This window comes from Cyrtonyx montezumae, unplaced genomic scaffold, assembly GCF_038088225.1.
Source record: "Cyrtonyx montezumae isolate F1298 unplaced genomic scaffold, pur_monq_1.0 scaffold_26, whole genome shotgun sequence".
Lineage (NCBI taxonomy): Eukaryota > Metazoa > Chordata > Aves > Galliformes > Odontophoridae > Cyrtonyx > Cyrtonyx montezumae.
The window spans coordinates 2,848,879-2,869,372 of NW_027072003.1; the positions used below are offsets into that span (position 1 = coordinate 2,848,879).

At 45.3% G+C, this 20,494-nt stretch overlaps 1 protein-coding gene across 2 annotated transcripts in view; it reads left to right on the forward strand.

Moving 5' to 3' along the window:
* The window catches only part of KCND3 (potassium voltage-gated channel subfamily D member 3), an 87,031-nt gene extending 66,802 nt beyond the window's left edge, over positions 1-20,229 (forward strand). The window contains exons 3-7 of one of the 2 annotated variants that reach the window (XM_065740394.1): positions 8,204-8,305; positions 13,871-13,963; positions 16,487-16,543; positions 17,502-17,749; positions 20,024-20,229. In XM_065740394.1, the coding sequence (XP_065596466.1) occupies positions 8,204-8,305; positions 13,871-13,963; positions 16,487-16,543; positions 17,502-17,749; positions 20,024-20,228 (705 nt within the window). In that variant the 3' untranslated portion in view covers position 20,229. The remainder of the gene's footprint in view (positions 1-8,203; positions 8,306-13,870; positions 13,964-16,486; positions 16,544-17,501; positions 17,750-20,023) is intronic. The other variant, XM_065740395.1, reaches the window with a different exon arrangement.
* Positions 20,230-20,494: the final 265 nt, after the last annotated feature.

Sequence of the window (20,494 nt, forward strand, 5' to 3'; positions counted from 1 at the left end):
CCTCCTCCCATCCCGTAAGCGATTCGTTTCCAGAGACGAACTGAAGCCCCCGATTTAGGCAAGGAAAGGGCTCCCTGGGCAAAACCCTTCTGCAGAGCAGCTCTCACATACAACCACAACACAGGACTGGAAGCTGCAACTTCAGCCGTCAAAAAGCAGATATATAAGGGAGGTGAGGCTGAGGAGTGGACACGTTGCCTGGTGGGTGAATTAAAGTTCCATCTCAGAGGCAATAGCAGCAAAGAAAGGGATGTGGGAAAAGACATATATTTTCAGATGGAAGTTGACAAGAGGAAATAGATGGAGGAAGGTTACCCCAGAGCACAGAGCTCCTCGTGAGACGGTTGCGCGCACACAGCTACAACAGCAGGCAGATGCACAGGTAACTATGGAGATGCTGAGAGGGGCTTAAGCCACAAGGAAGGGAGAGTAAGGACACAGATTTATGTATGATTGAGGCACGTCGGCTCCCAGAGGCACAGGAAGTGGCTGCAGCCCCGGTGCTGCCAGGAGGGAAGGTGGTGACAAAGAATGCTCAGTCCCAGATTTATGTCATCATCTCGCCCATGAGAAAGACAGCCCACACACCCGTCAATAACGGGGCCATTATAATAATTGATTTTCTACAGAGCATGGGAGTCAGCTTTGAAATGTTCTGTTTTTCAGCTGACGCCCTGAGTTTCGGAGGTGGGTTAGTGAACTTCATTCAGAGCGTGGAACAGAACGGACAGAAAAAAGTGAGCGGAGCAGAGCTGTGCAAGGAGAGCTCAGCGACAGAGCGTGACTCAGTCCCAGCAGGGAATGGGGTTGGGAACTTCAGGAGGGAGAGAAACAATAAGGTTAAATCTGGAGCTGGCTGACATTTAAAAAAACATGCTTTGTTTTCGTGGTTTTTTTTCCTCAATCACAATGGATCTGCGTGAAATATGTTTTTGTTGTTGTTATTTAACAGTTACTGACAGGGAGAAAAGACTTCTTGTTTTGGTTTTTGTTTTAAAAGAGAGAGATCGATTTTTCTGGGGTAGGTGGGTGTTTACTGCATCCCCTAATACAGCTCAGGGGAAGGAGCAAAGCAACCAGGCAGCCAGGAGCCCTTCCTCACTGCTTGCTTTACCGGGCGTTATGAAAGAGGAATTTTCCACCAGTTCAGCCAGTTTGAAATCCCTGGGTGCCAAATTACATAAGGCTACTAGATGTAACTACCCCGTCCTCTGAAAGCAGCAATTGAAATCAGTGAGCTAGAGCTTATAGGTTTAGGCTCTGAAGCAAGCCCATTTATCTAAATACCGAGCCTGTTGTCGATAGTGGCCCGATGCCCAGCTTAAATCATTTCCACGGATATCCAGAAGCCTCTGTGTTTGTTTCATGCCTCGAGGCCCTTTTGTGTCACATCCCAGCCATAACCAGGTAACAGCCACAATGCTCAGGAACCTGATGCATCCATCCTGGGGCTGCTCCTCGCAGGAGGTACCCGCTCCCACCTGTTGGAGCCAGATGGCTCGTTATGTAGCACAGTCAGTAGGATTTGTAATGGCTGAGGTTGCCTGCTTCATCCCAGATGTCTAAATAAATGCAATCTGAAACTGCCTTGTCAAGGAGACCAGCATGCAAAAGCGTTCGGCCAAAAATGTCATCAAGCTTTGGGTGTGGGTTCTGGAGATCAGAACCTGCGCTGCTACCTCTGTGAATTACTTATTTTCCTGTTGCACTTAAGTAATGCAGAATCAAGTGTGCTGAGTGCTGTTTAGCTTCCATGCAGCCCCCTCCATGTACTGAACATCTCTGTTCCAGCTGCAGAGCGTGGTTACATCTAGATTAAAGGACACGGATGTATCCACAGGCAATAAAGTGGGTAGCAATGGAAGCAAAGCTCACTGCCACTGCTCATTTGTGCCATGCCAGCAATTAGCAGATGAAGAGACATGTGGTGCTGAGATGGCCAGAGCACTGAGATACCTCTGCTGCCACCTCTGTTGGATGGACAGGAGAGCCCTGCAGCATGGCAGCATGTCACTCAGGTCCTCTGCAGCACTTCTCTGCAAACACTCCCAGATGTCTTTCACAGCCCGACTCGAAAAGCCCCAGATCTCATTATTCCACTCCTCCCACTCCACCCAGCAGCCGTGGTCTGAAAAAAGTCTGACTCAAAACACATCTTTGTGGTTCGGAGGTCATGAAATCCAATCAAGCAGTAGCAGAGGATATCTTCAGCATCAGATCAGGCTCTCAACCAGCACAAGGCAGGCCCTTTCCGGACACCAACAAGAGCCTGCCATCCTCTTTTGTCTCCCCACCACAGCCAGTCTCATTGCTTTGACAAACACAGATGCTGCAGCAGCATCACCCTCCCATACCTCCCTCGCTGTGACTCAGGTTTTCTTAAGCATAAAACTCAGATTAATCCACTTCTCTTCCTGACTCAGTGACTCCTTGCAGCTTGTTCAGGCACACACGCAGGGTAATAAAACAAAACTGTCTCATGGTAATACCATCCATGCCCAGGATTTTACATTCCCACTTTGGAGCTCCTGCACAGCAGTCCTCCCAGCCATCCCCAGCATTAAGAAGAGCACCGGGAGCTGCCAGCATTTTTCAGGCAATTTTATGGGGAAGTCAAGGCCTGCCTGCAAGCATTGTGCAGGAAGAAAGCGGAGCTCGAGTCACCACACAAATTGCTCCTTGGGAAATAGTCTCTCTCGTCTCTTTGTCGCAGTAGAGCAGAACTCTTCTGTTTCCTATGCAGCCCGCTGCCTGCCGGTAATCTGAGCCACCTGCTCCCCGTGTAAGTGCAGCCATTTAGACCGAACTCAGCATTAACTCTGAACAAATACAATCATAAAGAGTAATTCTACGCATTGTCCGGGAGCTCCAGCATCCACCGCCAGCACATTTCTGTCCCCATACGAAACATCTGTCGTTAGTAACTGAGTCAGGACAATTAGGAGCCATGCTGGTAATTGTGCAACAATGCTGGAATGCACAAACGAGGGCCGGAGAAGCGAGTAACCATGACAACTGCAGAGCTTTCTGCTGACAAACCAGAGAGTGCTCCAGCGCCCGATATAGCACGAGAAGCAGGTTTTTCCCTTGATGTTTGCCAAATCAAGGCACGCAGCCAATGTTTTGTGGCTGTCAGTGTAAAGACGTGAGCTGTGACACACATCCTTCCATAAGCCTTCGTTTACCAGATGCGACCACGGGATGGGTTTGTGAATAAAGAGCAAACACAAGAAAGGGAACGGTCTACCTGAAAAGAGTCAACACAATGGCAACTAATTAAAGCCAGTGGTAAACAGAAGCAGGCTGGAAATCGGAGGACGTTCTCCAAATAGATGAACGAGGTTCTAAAATAGATCCTAAATAGTAAGAGTGAGAGCTTCACTCATGTTCACCCGGAGCTTAAGTTCATAATGAGAACATACAGAAGGAAGTTGGCAGTAAGAAGGGACCAACCTCAGCACTCCAGGGACTCCCTGACCGACGTGTGTGTCCCCAGTCGAGTTTTGTGTAGTTTGGCTCTTTCCAAAGTTCCATTTCATCAGCCCGAAGACTTATGGCAGGTACACAAGCTGAGATCCTTTAAGCTCCATATATTCTGTGCATCCTTCTATAAATAGATTAAACATCATGTTCCTCAGCATTGGATTAAACAATACACCTGAAACGATGCTCTGCTGCTTTAATGGTGCCAAGGGTAAAGTATGATTAAAAGGAGAACAAAAAAGCTGGGAGGGGAACCTTTCATCTCTGGATACTAATGAAGAGATCCAAAATAAGATCAAGGTCTCACTGTAAGAGGTTCTATCAAATTGTATAGGAATATAACGAGTTCTACAGAAATCAGCTCCTCTAAGTTTGCAGTAAATCCAATGCCTGCCTATTGCAACAGCCAGACGGTATGAGGGTTAGGAGAATAACCACTGGTAATTATTATATGGGCCATTTGCTTCTTAAGTAGCTGCTATTTCATGCACTCTTCAAATACATGTAATGACCTGAGTCCTAATCTGGCAGCCCAGCCTGCTTCCAAGCCCTGTTAGAGCTGGCATAGCAGCTTCCTGGAGCCAAACACGGGATGGATGAGCATCACTTGGTTGTACTGAAGAAAGTGCTCTACAGGCAGTAGATCCATCTAACCTTCTGACAGCCTTAATAACAAAACTCATATATATTATTTTTAATAGAAGAGTTTTCTGTTTTCCACATGGCAAACTACTACAACAGGCCAGGGAGGGAACTAAGCTATTCTCCACCAGATGAAGGTTAAATTCATTCCCTTCCTGAGTTATATGTACATACCAAGTACCAAGTTCCTGCTCAGAAATACAAGCTGATGTCACTGCTGAACTCCTTTCATATTTTGAGCTACAACTAGAGTCAAAGGTACCCCAGAGAAGATCAGGAAGGTGAGAATACAACCACAAGAAAATACCTCATGCCATGCCATACGCTGAGCCCCACTGTTAGAAACAACATTTCAACACGCATTCTGCTTTTCAGCTATGCCACAGCCTAAAACTCACTATGTTCTTTCCATCTAGAATGTAAGTGCATAACCAAGCTAGCCACAGATGCAGACAAATGCAAGAAAATGGAGCATTTACTGCATGGCTGTGATACTGGATCTTGGAAATATAAACCAAAAGTATTCTGTTGATTAAACTTGGAGAACAGCTTCATTTCAGCCTTCAGAGACCAGTGGTGTGCATACATTGCTCCACTGGACTGCATTGTTCACTAATGGCAGTACTCATATTCAAATTACTAATAGCTTCTGAGGGCAAAAATGAAGTGCTGTTGATTGTCCAGCACAGTGGCACTTTCTGCCAGGAATGCTTAGCATGGCTTTAGCAGATAAAGTGAGATAGGAAGGATGATGCTAACAGCAGAGACAGCCCATGGAGGGAGCAGGACCTGACACACACGCTCCATCACCTTGCTCTGAAGATCTGGAGTGCTGAAGAGGTCTGGCAATTGGAGAATTATGTCATAGGTTGTAACTTAATAGTTTATAATACCACATAAATCAAGAGCGAACGCCGTCTCCATAAGTACTAGATGAAAATCATTAATAAATAATAATTAGCTGTTTCCTGGGCCTGCCATCTGGTAAGCATTTCTCCTAGCCTCCTTCCTGCTTCAAAGCAGCTAGGAGATGAAGACACACTATTCTTTCTCTCCTTTGCTACTCCCTTTGGGAAATGCAGGTATCCAGGGTGCTGCCAGCCCCCTGCATCACCCCACTGCTCACATGGCAGGGCTTCACAGCTGCTTATCCCAAATCTCCTTCCTTACAAAGCAACAAGGAGGCAGAAGTTACAAAGACATACCTTCCACCCAGCTCTCAGAAACACACGTGCACCAGGATGACCAAATTAATCACTCTAACCTGTGAGTGGCTGTCATTAGTATTATTATTTTCATCCTAGAAATTATCTTCCAGATTAGGTCATATGCATTTTGAGATCCTGCGGTTTCCTAGCAACTCCTCTTACCACTTTACATGCAGACACAGTGTGCCGCTTTCTTTTCCTTTTTTAGACTCTTGGTGCAGGGGTTATATTCAGTAACAGTGATCTCAGGCCTGGCCCTAATGACCTTTAGTCTGTTGCATCCATGGGTGAGAAGCAGAAGGCAGCTACCCCTGCCAGGGACAGCAGACTGTCAGAAAAGCCATGGTCCAGCACTTGTGTCCTGCAGGGGAGAAGTACTGAGCTGAAGGCTGAGAACAAAACCATACCCACAGGTGTTACAAACTGGAACAATTTGGAGGAGTCCATCAGCTTAATGCTCTAGGTTAAATAGGAACAGCACACAGTATAGGGTCCCCTACAAAACACCACTCCTACAAAGCTTGCGTGGGGTGCCCTAAGTGTCTAAGCTTCTGTCATTTGCTCCTCACCTGTTTGTCAGAGCACACCTTTGCTCTCAGGTGCAATCAAAATGAAGCATGTACACCACGGAAAGCGTGCACCACTCGGTTGGTGTGCTTCCCAAGTAACAGACTCACAAAAAGGTTTTCATGTAAAAGCTATGAAGTGTGGCTTCCGTTTTGTTTCTAGTTCAACTGGGGAAACTGTCTGGAGGGCCAAACCAATTTTAGGCACCAATTTTAATTAACTTCTCTAGCTGACTTAATCAAGATATCTACCAAATTTAATCACGATGCAAGCACGGTGAGGTGATGTGACTCTCCTAGACAGCCTTCTGTGTGAGGAAAATAGGATTAATTTCTGCCCTGCCCCACTGACATTTTTTAAAATAACAACGTCTGTTATAAACTACAAAAGCTATGGGGTTTAATTATTAAGATAGCTAGTGGCCCTGTTTCAAAGAAGAAAAGAGAACAGACCTCAGAAACAAACCGTCTCCAGTCCATGTGGAGTACAGCTATTAATATTTGATCTCCTGCTAGCCTGGAGGCAAAGGGAATAATGTTCATTACAAGAGCCTAAGACTGAATCCACTTTAACAATTGACTGAACTGATGATGATAGCAACTGAAGGCGACGATGAAACCATTCCCACTATACGTGAGGTGTCTAAGTTGGCGAACTCATACTTCTTGCAGCAAAAGGAGCTGATGTTCTGTCAAGACCAGGAAGGAAAAGGAAAGGAAGTCTTCTGGAAACAAACAGACTTCTTACGTCTCTCCATCTGGTGAGACTGGGTGTCTGAATCAGAAAGCCCTTCTGAAGACAGAGGTTTTAGTCTGGAAAGACTAAAAGAGCGATCCATCCAACTTAAGAAATGCAAACCACTGAGCTGGAGGTTCAGGCAATGACTGCATACAAAGTCATTGCACATTTTGATGCAGAGGTCAACCAATGTCCAGGTGCTAAAGCAAGAGCAGTTAGGAGAGACCTCATAAAAACAACTGACCAGCTCATTTCCTGTTCTTGTTGCATCTTCAGTACAGACTATTTCACTCAGGTACACTTGGAGTCTTCACAATGAGATGGGACAATGAAATCTACGTAAAATACAGGAAAGAAATGCAATTCTGGATGGCCTCGTTTTGGGGTGACAAAGAACATGCCTATTTTTCAGCCTGGTCATAGTCCATTCCTCCTAATTAAGGCTGCCAACCAGTACCCTGCACATGATGAAAACTGAGAAACTACTGAAGCAGATGCTCTTAAGGTTCAACAGATCTTTCAAATACCAAGGGCCAGAGTCAGCCATGCATGTACACGCATATTGCTCCTAGAATTACTACATTTTCTGGACCCACTGCAGATATTTGCCTCTTGGCTTTACTCTTCATAAAGTGTACACCCATTAGCACCTCTAATTAGAAAGGAAAAAATCACGAGTTCCATGTTCTTTAAAAGATCGTGCAGCATTTTAAAATACAGCACAATGTAATTATTTTTAATAGCCACAGCTATTTCATGTATTTACTTTTAATGGTGTTTGAGTCATAAATTAACAGTAGCAAAGAAAAAGGCAAATCAGCACTTGACAGAGAAGCAGACAGCATTTGAAAAAGATTAACTGGGAAGCTGAAAACCTGAAGGATCAGAAGGGAAGAGGGCCTCGTTAGCTTTTCTTTCTTGTTTTGTTCTGCGCTGCTTTACCATTTAACTTGTCCCTGTGGAGGTCAGGGACAAATGAAAGTGAGAAGAGCAATGATGCAAAATGACTTCTGTCAGTTTCAAAAGAGATGCATGTTTTTGTCCGAAGTCCTACATTATCAGCTACCAAAGCTAATGAATTAACACTGCTGGTGCAGAGGATAAAAGGACACAACAAAGTGCCTTTCTGTGTTGCAGGATGAGGAATGCAGAATTTTTCTCAGTATTTCCCAACACGAAGTCAACAACCCATCCTGCCCCAGCGCTCAGGGGAGCAAGTCACCCAACATCACTGTGCTCAAGACAAAGTGTCTTGACAAGTTGCCATGCATATTACCCCCCCAAAAAAGTGAACAATGTCTTTTGAAAGAACAAACAGATCTGTAGGAACCTTCTCATCATCTCTGGAAAGACCACGAGCATTGGCAGATCACGTTCTTCAGCTATTTTGTACTCGGGCAGGCAAGGAATCCTGCAGCAGCTCTTCTCAGCTGCAGCCTCATCCAGTGTGCCCCTGCTTCTCACCCCCAGGGCTTTTCAGGTACAACGAGACCCTGAAACGTCCTGGACAGACATCCAACACAGTGTGCCAGTGTCTAAATGCAGTTTGTTTGTACCTTTTGCAGAAAGCCCGGCTCGCCAGGATTCGTGTGGCCAAGACAGGCAGCTCCAACGCCTACCTGCACAGCAAGCGCAACGGGCTGCTGAACGAAGCCCTCGAGCTCACGGTGAGTGCAGAACCCATCCCTGCCCCTCCCTCCAGGCTCCCTTCTCTCCCCATTGCCACCCAAAGCCTTCTTTACTCAGCTTGGCAGCCCTACACGCCAAGTGGCACTACACCCTAACTGCCATCACATACCATGCAGCGTGGAGGAATACTGAACTGTATACGAGGTGCTGGATGAGAGGAAAACAATTCCCTCTGTCACAGATCAGCTTTGCTTTGGTTGTGATGAGCTGTATGGATTTGCACCACCCAGCACCTGCCCACCACACTGGTAACATCCACACCCTTCCAACACACAGTTATTAGAGAGAGACTTCTATAAATAAATACGGACCATCTCACCGTGCCCAACAGGACAGGAAAACGCTCCCTCGCTCCTGTTTCAGGCAGTTTGGTGGTAGGTTTATTTTAAATAGAAAGGCATCTGGAGGCTAATATTAGCTATTCAGGAGACAAAATTTAAGCACGTCAGATTGCTCAGCAGAATGAGTGAAAACGAGAGGAGGTTATTACATTAAGCCTGATCAACACCAGAGCCAGTATTCGCACATTTCATGGATTCCATTTCAAATAAATCAGCCTTTCTTGCATGCGGGGAGCAAGGAGCAAGATGAAGAATGTCTAATTGAACCACCCTGAACTTGTTCATGCATCCTTATTTGAGGTCTAATCCTTCAAACATCTCCTGCCTTCCCTGGCACGCATCTTTGCCAGAGTGTTGGCATTTGTAGAACTAAAGCTGAAAACTCCTTTCAGTTCCCAGTGTCGTAAGCTGCTCGTTAGGACCCGAGCCTGTTCCCACCCAATCTCAGTGGGTACAGCACACAGAAGCAAACTGCATCACCTCATTTTGCACGTGGGATGCTGATCTGTGCAGATGTGGAGTTGGGTCCTTGGCAACTGGAACTGCTTTTAAGCAGACCCTACTAAAGCACTTTCCAGGCAGGATGCCTGGATCAGTTTCCGTTCTCTCCTTCAAAACAACATCCTGACTGCACATCCAGCATCTCCTGCTCCACAAATGACACTGACACTCAGAAAATCTGCAGAGCCAGAACCATACGCTGCTCTCAAGCAGTTCAAGGAAAGTTTCTGCACGAAGAATACACTGAGACCAGGAGGGCAGGTCACTCAGTCCACAGTCTTATTCCCCATGTGGGAAAGGCTCAGGAGGAGGTCAGCTCGGAGTATCTCGTTGCCCAGGAACATGCAAAAAAAATTGACTACGAGTTTAAAACTTGCTTTATATGCCTGGTTTTTAAAAATGCCAGAGGAGATCAGCACAGATACTCAGTTTTCACTTGATCTTTCAGTCTGTCATCTTGATGTGAATCTCCTCACATCTCACACTAACCAAAAATCCCTGCCAAGACCACTTGCAGAAGAGCAGCTGACACACCAGTGCTTAAATCCAAAACGCACAAGGTTACAAGAAATATTTGGCTGAATGGGTACATTTCCTGGCACTGGCCCTAAAATAACTGGAAAAAGGGTTGTTTTTTGGCTATAAAACTATTGTACGCACAGGAAGGATAACAAAAACATTTCTGAAGAGGCTCTAGAGGATTTATATTGTCTGTTAAAAATTTAATTTAGATATATAGTAGCACCTATTTCCAACCTAATGAACCTATGAACCTATGCACCTAGAGCAGGTCTTCCCAAGCTTTCCTGTGTGCAACTTGTTTCCTGGTGGGCATACAGCTCTAAATACACAATCCACAACTCAGCTCTCCCACAGTCCACTAAGATCCATGACTTCCACTTTAAAACGCACTCACTATTGTGTAAACTTCTATTATTAATAATAATGCAAAAAAATATCCCCACCCTAAGGAATTTCCTGTTGAAATAGCCAAAAGCAAAGGCTAAGGGGAAGGAAGAATTGCCATCTGCCTGTGACATACAAGAAATAATTTACTAGGACAAGAAACCTGCCAAAGTCATGCCTGTCATCACACTTCCACCAGGAAATGAGCTCTGGCTACTTGAGGGCCATGCTCACACCCAAAGCATGATCCAAGCCATGTCTCTCCACCCAGAGACAGTAGCATCATTCCACTACAGAACTGCAGAGGGTCCTTTGTTGTAGAGGACCTTACTTCACACTTCAGCTCCACAAGGCTGCACATTTTATGTCCTTCCATTTTACAGCAAGAGAACAAATTATTCTTAAAAGAGTACAAAAAGTGAATGACAACACAGCCTAGACAGACACATTTTTAAGCTGCAAAAACATGAAGGAATGTGACTTTTGTAGTTGCTATATGAGAAGCCAAAAATATTACCTACATACAGAGTATAACCCTCAGCCAAATTAGCATCCAATTGCTTCGCTGTTCAGGTACATATCCTGTTTTGATGCCTTGCCCAGACTTGTGCTAACTGTGATGGCCTTACATGGCCAAACTGCCATAGGGCTGCATTGTTACCAGCAGTAATTTCAACTGCAGTTATTATATGGCCATGACTAGGTAGCATCCCTTCTTCATTAGGGATCACAGAATGTCACAGTCAAGGTATAATATTTTTTACAAGATTGCCCTGCAGTCTGACATTTTGAAGGTTTAACCTAGAGAAAGAACAGACACCTGCCTTGCCCTAGAACATATCCTGGCTGTGACTCTGCAGTCTAACTAATAAACTGGGGAAAGAAGGGCTGTTCAAGATCCCAGAACACGTGCCAGAATTTCCTTTCATTAGCACAGGATGAACACACTGACACCATCTTTCAAGGGAACAGCACGTCTCCAGCCTGTGGCCTTCCATCATAGTAACCAACACATGAAGGAAAGGATTGATCCAAGGACAGCAGCAGGAGGAAGTGCTGCTGCTAGCAAGAACAGACTCTTGCTTCAGGAACATGGATTTGTAGCATTTTGCATTTGCCATCTAGACACCAAGTACTCAGAGCTTTTTCTTCTCATTTAGAGTTTTTTAGTGGGCTTTATGTCAGGAGTGTTCAAAGGACGGTGAGCTTCTTCCCATGGCAGCAGCCTACATATCCTCTTAGTGTTAATCTCCTTGTACAGCTTGCTGAAATTCCCTTTTAGCTAAAGAGCTAGGCTGTGTATATCCTAGGAACAGTAGGCTGTGGGGTCTTGTTCCTTTCCACAAGCAGAATCTGCTAAGCCATAAATAAGTGTTATGCCCACTCTCACGGCATGGACAGTCCAACCACCAAACCAGCTCATCTCAGTACACCAAAGTCCAGTTTTGTGTGCTGAAGTGCTCAGTAGAAGGTAAAATGGAAGCATCTTGGATATCAGAAGTGTGTTTCAGTCTCGCTCAAAGCAACCAATAACTCAGCAAATGCCTTCCAAGAACAAACTGAATGGGAACTGGCATCAACCCCTCATGAAATTGGCATCCCAGCTCAAACAGCAAGCCATCCCTCTCCCCCCACCCCCAGTGCTTTCATTACAGTCAGACTTTTCTAACGAAGACACAGATTTACTTTGCATGCAGAATCGTGGGAACCACTAATGCAATCTCTATAGGTATAGTCCATGTAGTGGTATCAAAACGTCAACTGTGCAGAGTTTGGCATTGCTGTTCAAGCAGCAATACTTTTCCTGCACATACCAGGTTACCCTTAATGGTTTCTGCTTCTGAAAACACTGATCTGGCTGAAGAAAGGTGAAAGAAACATAAGGAAGAATCATACTCAATGATACTACGCTTTATTCTTGGTCACTGCCATCCCTTGATCCATTTCCATCAGTGGCAATATTGGCCTTGTAATGGAAGGCAGAGGAAGACACTGAACTTTGCCACCAAAATCTGATGTTTGGCTTCCTTCTTCTCTCAGAGATAAGAAAGCTTTGTCTTGCTCTCAAGCAAATCCTCATGTAAGGATACTTCAGCAGTATGTGCTTTTCCTCTCTTACTTTCCAGTGTTTTAGTGCAGCCTCATATTTGCTTTAGGGCTTACAAAGACCTCTTTGGGAGATATTCAAACACAGACTCAGCAGAGTCAGTAATCTCCGCAGGGTAGGAGCAGGACCTGCTTGATTTGTTAGTTCACCAGGAGAATTGTTAATAAGAAAAACTGAACTGATTTTTTTTTTGGGTACTCCTAAAAATACCTATGGGAATGCTCAACCTTCCAAAACAACAGCAACAAAAATCCATAACCTGCTAAAGAAGCATTCCTATAGGAATTTACTAATTCTGTGCACAGTAAGTCAGCTTTTTAAATGTACCAATTCAGCTCCGTTTTGGCATCTGTCAGAGAGAGAATTATTCCTTCACTTAAGGATCACAGAAGCATCCAGAACACGTGTTTGTGGTGAATCAGCGGGACACATGAGTGTAGTTAAAAGCAGTGCCTTAAGCTCAGCTGAATTTGACCCCCTTGAGAGCAACAGACAAGTCTTAGCACTCCCGCTAAGATGCTCTGCTGCATCTCCCATCCCACCTGTTTTCTCCCCTGAGCAGTAGGATACTGCTGTTTCATGTCTAAGCAGAGACTCAAGCCATGCACACCCATTTTTGGCTTCCTGATTCAGGCACTGCAGGAGGCACCAGACACCCCTTACTTAGGGAGCACAGGGAAACATTTCACAGCACTAATTGCCATTTTCATGCTTTTAATCATCTTTGGAAATACTACTCATCAAAGATGTGCCCAGATTAACGTGTCACGAAACCACAGTGAATTTTAACACTGGGGAGTTCAAACGATGGCAGCAAGAGAATATCCTTAACAACCCAGACCTTAAATCTGCCACTGCAGAACAGAGACAGTGGGAAAAATAATCCCAGCTCTTCAGCATCACAGGCGCTCTCTGAACAACCCATAATACTTCTTCTGCCTCCATTCCTGAGGTGTACCTGATCACAGTGGAAGTGACAGATGCTGCACTTTGAACGCAAGCGTCTGATTGTGGATCAGAAGCACAGAGCACTGCTTCTCCCCCCACACCCAGCTGACTCAGTTGCCCTATCTGCTGCTGCTCTGACGAACGATCCATGTGGGCTACACATTATGTGTGCACTGAACTCCAGCTCCCAACCTCTCATCCATGTCTATTTCAGCTTTTTCCAGCAGATCAAGCCCCTCAGCTTAACACACACATTGGTCTGAGATCCACAGCTTATCCTAAGCACTGGTAACAGCACAGTCGAGCAGTCCCTTCCCCACATCACTGCAAGCACACATCCCTGATGCTGAAAGCTGAGCCCAGTCCTCAGGACGTGCTGTCAGCTTCCCCCAAAACACCAAGGCATCAGTTCTTTTTAGCTTCTGTTTCCAGAGCCCTCACATCACCTACCTGCAGCACTTGCTAGGCTTCCTCTGCAGCTACAGAATGGCTAGAAACACACTGGTTTTCAATCAAAGCTCATTTTCTCACCTGAGCTTAAAAGCCATATCACTAAGGGGAAAAGAAAAAAGAGAGGTAATCTCATGAGATTCTTGAAAAAAAAGACTGTGAGATGACAACATGGAAATAGTTATTTTCATCCCTGTGAAAGCTGATGTTGGTGGTTCTCTCTGTGGTTTTACACATGGTTTGTTTGGTTTTTTGTTTCTCCCCCCCCCCTTCTTTTTCTGACTCTTTAGGGATCCACTGAAGATGAACAGCATCCGACTAAAGGCACCTCCTTAATTGAGAGCCAACACCACCACCTGCTGCACTGCCTGGAAAAAACAACTGTAAGTAGCAACACAACCCTTTCCACCTCTTACAGCCCCAGGCTCCGTGCAGAAAAGATGTGCATGCAGTATGCTCTGAACTGGTCCTCCACAGGGTAACAAGTGGACCTACAAACTGTGCCAGGGCAGATCGATGCTCAAGTCCCCAAGAACACTCTGCAGCGGATTAAATGCATTTAGATTTCATTATCTTCTTTAAGATATAGATATCTATCACATACACAGGGATAATGTTACTCCCCAGGCACCCTCAGCAGTACAGAGTTAGTAGCAGGTCACTCCGTTCACTTGAATGCAAATAACTTTTCAGCAATGGGTTAGGAAGAACCCACAAACAAGGTGCATACTAAGCTTTGCTTCTTCAGTGCTTCCTAAAAGGAAAAAAAAAACCAACTGTGTTTGTCTCGTGCTGTCGGTCCCACATCATATATATATCTGTTGCTTTTGCTAATCAGTAACACTGGACAGCTCTGCTGTCTTAAGTGGAGGAAGCTGCTGTCAGTGAAACCAAACTACACCTTGGTCTTCAGTGCCAACAGAAGACCGAGATGGGAAAAATAACCTTTAGCCCTTCATATAGAGTGGAGCAGAAGGGTTGAAAGGTTTCATACATTTTTTCTCTATAGTTCTGGTTACAAGAGAAGGATCCCAGAGCCAGTCAAGCAGTTTCTGTGACAGGGACGTTTCTGTTTGTGTCATGCAACGCGCTAGAGAGAGAACATCGTTTTTCAGCGGGTTGTTCTGTATGCAGAAACCTCTTGGAACATTTCAGATGTTTCTCTGATACGTATGTTTTACTTCCAGGTTTATATAAGAGGTTATGCAGTAAAAGCACACATTATATGTACCGTGATTCATTCTAGAAAGAATGAAAAGAGGTTAACATTTGAAACATCCATGACTTTTTCTATCTGCATCCATCATCAATTGTACTTTTGATTTCTGATTTGCAAGAACTTTCTTTTAGATAACTCACCTCCACTTCCATAGTTTGGCTTTTGCTGGAATATCACTTAGGCTTCAGCGATACACTGGAAGAAGATGTCTGGTTAATTACAGTGACCTGCTGAGTGCAGCTGGGTTATCACACCGAGCTCTGAAGGTCACCGTTCTAAGCACAGTGAACGGATTCTTCCTGTATCAATGACTACTGAATTCATTTGATAAGACTCATCTTGCCTCTGTTTCTAGCAATTTTGGATGTTATAAAGCAAGCAGATATTTCACAGTCTGACTCTTCAGTTTAGAACTTGGTGCTTAAAGGCTTTGCTACTGCGACCCATATTTCACGTGAATACTTCTATCTGAGAACTTTAACAAACTGCCTGAAGCAATCAAAAGCTGGCATCCATCCCCACCCCAGGGTCTGCCCTTGCAAAGCCTTACAGACATTCTGACCTCTGCGTGGGCTGGGGGACATCTCTTGGAGCTGCGTGTTTCACTCCACTGCTAACAAGCCAGCCAGGGTGCTGGAAGTAACACGGTCAAAGCATCTCATTTATGGATGGGTTAGTCTGCCATAGTAACAGAGCTAGACTGCCTCCAGCACGCAGGCCCGCTCAGACAGTGGTTCAAAATGTTTCAAACTCTGCTTTTTATTTATATTTTTATATTACTTTCCCACAGAGAACAACAGTAAGAGAATCACATAACTGGTTTAGATTCTGGTCTGAAGCTACCAATCCAAATGCTTCCATCAGCTTGCGTTGGAACTCTAAAACTCACACAGCCTAACAAAACACCACGCAATGCTTTCCTCCTACAACATTAAACTGTAGTAAAAGGATTTTTAAACACTGAAGAGTCATGTTGTGATGAAGTTGCAGGAATGGAATGAGGAATGGTTGCAAACTTGTTTCAATGGGCAATTCACCTCTCCCCAGACCAGAAAGAAAGATTCTCCAGGCATGTTATTGTCATGGCTTCCCCAGTCCCACAAGCATACAGTCTTACATCTGAATGGCCGTGAATGGCCCAGAAATCTGGTGTATGTGATGACAAAGTGACTCTACATTACTTGCAGCTGCCTTAATAAAGGCTACTTTGTCATATTATTAACACAACAGGTGGAGTTTGCTCAAAGAAAAGGAGTTTTTCCATTCCTTCTGATCCCTGGATCGGACATGGACATTCACAATGCTTCTCCAAATGCTGAGCACACTGAATCCAACCCTTCAACCCAAACCTGTCATCTGTGTTTCCACAGAGCATGACCAAAACTCAAATCCATTGGAGATGCAATGGCAACACAATTCCAATTGGTTGCCTGAGAATCAGCAGCTAAAACTTTGCCTTTGGCTCTTAAAACATCAAAATGATAAATGTGTTACCAGAAATGTGAGAAGGAAGGAACAAAGGGGTCTGATTCAAGCAAGGTTTGGCAAAGAGAAGGTCTAGTTGCCCATTCAAACTTGAACAAGCTGGAATGCTGAGACAATAGATACAGTGCTGGCACTAAATTTTTGAATGCCGGAATGGACAATCAAATGTGTTTTTATCTTTTGTTGGCATGTTGTCCCGTAGGGATTGTCCTATCTTGTGGATGATCCCCTGTTATCTGTACGAACTTCCACCATCAAGGTATTTCCTTTTCAATTCAATGTTTCCTCTATGATCTATGTAATGTGTCTTGAGAGTGTTGGCTTCCTTTCTCGTTCCTGGTCTTGTCCTTGGGAGTTTGTGCATGTGACTCTTCCTGCTCCCCAGTGCTCGTTTCCTTTGAGAGTTGTTACTGCTCCAGTGAAAACGGGTGGCTGCCTTCACCACGGTTGATGTTGTTTCCCATCCTGATGCTGACAGGGGCTGGATAATGTATGTACACTAGAACTACTCGGGTGTTCATGTATGTGCGTGAGAGTTCTTTCTTTCAGGCTGTGTTGTTCCTTAACACAAAAGCTCCTTACAGACCCAGCTTTATGAATTCCCTTCCTCTACACGCTTCCCACTCTCAGCTGCCATGTTTATTTCCACTCAGTTCATAGCAGCTCCTAACGAACTGCAGGTATGCTTTGCACCAATGCAAGCTGCATCATGTAAATAATATATAGGTAAGGTGGCCCTCCCAACTCAGTACAATCCAGTTCCCATACACACACACACACACAAAGATCCTGAGTCTCCTCTCCTCTAGGGTTTAAGAACCACGTAGCACTGCATACTCCTAGAAGCCACTTCCAAAATCCAGACACAAAAATGACAGGAAAAATCAGACAATTTACTAACCAGCTCAGGCTGCATACGTGAGGCAGTGCTGACAGACTATCATGCTTCTGTCATTGCAGCAGTTTGTCTTTTTTCCCCTACTAGTGCAGCACAGCACAACCTTCTCTTGGTCACAGTGAGCAGATGGGGAGAGTTACTTGTTCTAAGATCTGCCTAATGCAGATAGTTTTCAGACACAGGCAGAGAGCCCCTCACAGAGACAAGAGACTAACACATCCCACCGACCCAGCAAAATATGCTGCTGAAAACAACCTGCTGCTGGGTCTCAGCTGTCACTGCTGCCAGAGCGTAATGGCACCATTCTTTTCCCTGCCAGAACCACGAGTTCATAGACGAGCAACTGTTCGAGCAGAACTGCATGGAGAGCTCAATGCAAAACTATCCATCTTCTCGGAGCCCCTCCTTGTCAAGTCACCATGGCCTGACCACCTCTTGCTGTTCTCGCCGCAACAAGAAGACCACGCACCTTCCCAACTCCAGCGTGCCAGCCACCCGCCTCCGGAGCATGCAGGAGCTCAGCACCATCCACATCCAGTGCAGTGAGCAGCCCTCACTTACAACCAGGTACAGTCTGTAAGCTCTCAGAGCTACTGCATGCAACCTCCTGGGGTATGTTACCCAAAGGAATGTTTGATCAAGTTGTAGAGAGCTATTTTCCAGCCAAGGAGAAGGGTCTAAGCCAGAAACATCTTAGTTTTCCTGCTTCTAATGATAGCCCAAGGAAAGCGGCTCATAGTTCTTCTCTGTAACTGCTCTGGGGGGAACCACATGAAAGCTAGACTCTGTGGCAGCTATTCTCTGATCAGACTGGATGAAGAAGAACCAATTTCAGACTATGAAGCATTAATCACACATGTAGGAGCCAGCAGTTGGCAGCTGTGAGCCAGCCACCACTGGCAGAGGGGCACTCCACAGGCCAGCTCCCAGTCAGCCCAGTGCTGGAGCAGGCAAGGACAACCAGCTGATGGGTGGCAGAGTGCTGAACACACTGATCTGGTCCATTGGTGACACTCAGTTCACTCATTATCATTACTCAGGTCTAAATCACAACTGAAAAACAAATAAGAAGAAATTCCACAATGGTCTCTTAATGGCTTTCACCTGAAGTGATGTTAAGATCAGAGGTGACAATGCTATCTCTAAGCTTTCTATAAGAAGACAAGTTTCATTTTAATACAAAACTTGCTGAAAAACCATTTCCTCACTATACATTTCTCACAGTTATTAAATGAGCTGCTGTAACACAATGGAAAGCACAGTAATGGCAGCAGAGTAGCAAAGTCCTAGGCTACAGCAAGTGAAGATTTGCTCAAATACAAACAGCCACAGAAAGAAAGGAAAGCTGCTGCTTACCTTCAGAAGGCCTCAGGCACACAGGGATCTCCAGTAGGATACCCTCATCTCCACTGCCAACCTTTACATGAGGTCTGGGAAGGGGTGGACCCTGGCTCTAGCCCTTCTGGTCACTCAGGTGCATTGCACTGCATGCACCTGAGTTCCACTGGGCTGGCCCTGCCTTCCCACCAGGTGCTCAGTCACTGCTCCAAGCCATGACTTAGCATCTGTTACACCTGCTAAATCCCCTTAGCCCATGAGGCTTCTTGAGCACTGGTGTGTTTCTGAACCTACCATGTTTTCCCTTCCCACTACTATCACAGGGATCTGGAAACTGAAACAAAGATGGCTTTAGGGCAAAAAGCAGATACTTCGTGCCAGGTAGAAATAAGTAAGGCATTTCAGAGAATGAATTATGAATGGATAAGCACAGAACAAGTCTTCAGCTGTCGCAGTTTGAAAGTGACAGTAGTTCAAGCCAGCACCTGAAACGATAATTCAGGGGAACGTGAACCCATCCCATGTGGGTGCTGTACCAGATACCAGTGATTATATCTGAAATGTCAACATTGTTATTTCACTTGCTTACCGAACTGTGAAAGAATGGGCAGGAAAAGTAATAATAAAAAAGCCTTTGAGTTGTTTTCCACGTGGGATGCAACTCACTGGGTGAACTTTAGCAGAATGCAATGCACTGGGTGTGTGCTTAGCACTGGCAGAACCTCCCAGCCCTTAATGCTGTCCCACTCTCTGCTTATGACTGAGGCAGCCAGGGAGCAGAATGGGTTCTGTGGTGTTCTTGGGATGCTTGAGAGATCAAAAAACATCCTCTTGGTGACTCACACACTTGGTGAGATAACAACAGCAATAGCTTTCCAACTGGGTGCTTTACATTTTAAAAGGACAGGCCTTGTGTTTCAAATGAACATGTTGGGCTGGTAATAGCAGACTCCTGTAGCTGTGCAGATGCACAGAAATCAACCTATCATTTTCACTCCATAATTAATTATAGGATGCAATTGATGCAGATCTAATAAGAATGCTCCCAGCTGCCAGGTCCTTGAAAATACCGCAGAGATGAAAAAAAATAATAAAGATCAAGGGACAGCAAATTTGAAAGAGGCATTCAAAACGCAACCAAGACAACATCTCTGTCTCAGAAAGAACTACCTGTGCTCCAGAAAGATGGAGTGCACTGTACAGTGTGTTTAGATATCCTCTTAATTATAGTAAAATGATACAAGAATCAAGTGGAAACGTGGAACAATTTGCCCTGGGAAAAGCTGTATCTAACCATGAGGAGTATTAAATGAGCTTAGTGTAAACTAGGTAGAAATGAACTATGCCTAGCAGGGACCCGGGGGAGCATTTAAGTGGATTCTTGTGAGTATTCCGGTGCCCTTCGTTCAGAGGAATAAGGCGTTGCTTGAGAATAAACACCATCCTTCTCCTCTCTACTGCCTTGGTTTTTAAAAGGGCCAAACCACTAAATCTGTTTTCCAGTCGTTCCAGTCTCAACATGAAATCAGATGATGGGCTGCGACCGAACTGCAAAGCTGCCCAGATAACCACAGCCATCATCAGCATCCCCACGCCGCCGGCGCTCACGCCAGAAGGTGAGAGCAGACCCCCACCCAGCAGCCCTGGCCACTCCACGAACATTTCTACCACCACCACAAGCAACATAGTCAAGGTCTCTGCCTTGTAAGATGTCTCATGCACAGAAGGAGGCTGAAAGACCGGTGCCCCTCTCCCTCCACACCTCCATGTTCCTTTCTTGCTGCAAATTGTGCCTGGATGGATGAACCTGCCAGCTGGTCATCGGGTTAGCGACGGGGACCTAACGAGGCAGCTTTCTTCAGACTCATGTTCATGCTGTGGACTGAGGAAGGATTAGGAGAGGGAGGAAGAGCCTTGTTAACAGTAAAGCCCGCACGGAGAGCACGCTGTGCCGTGGGACAGGGCAGAAAGCAC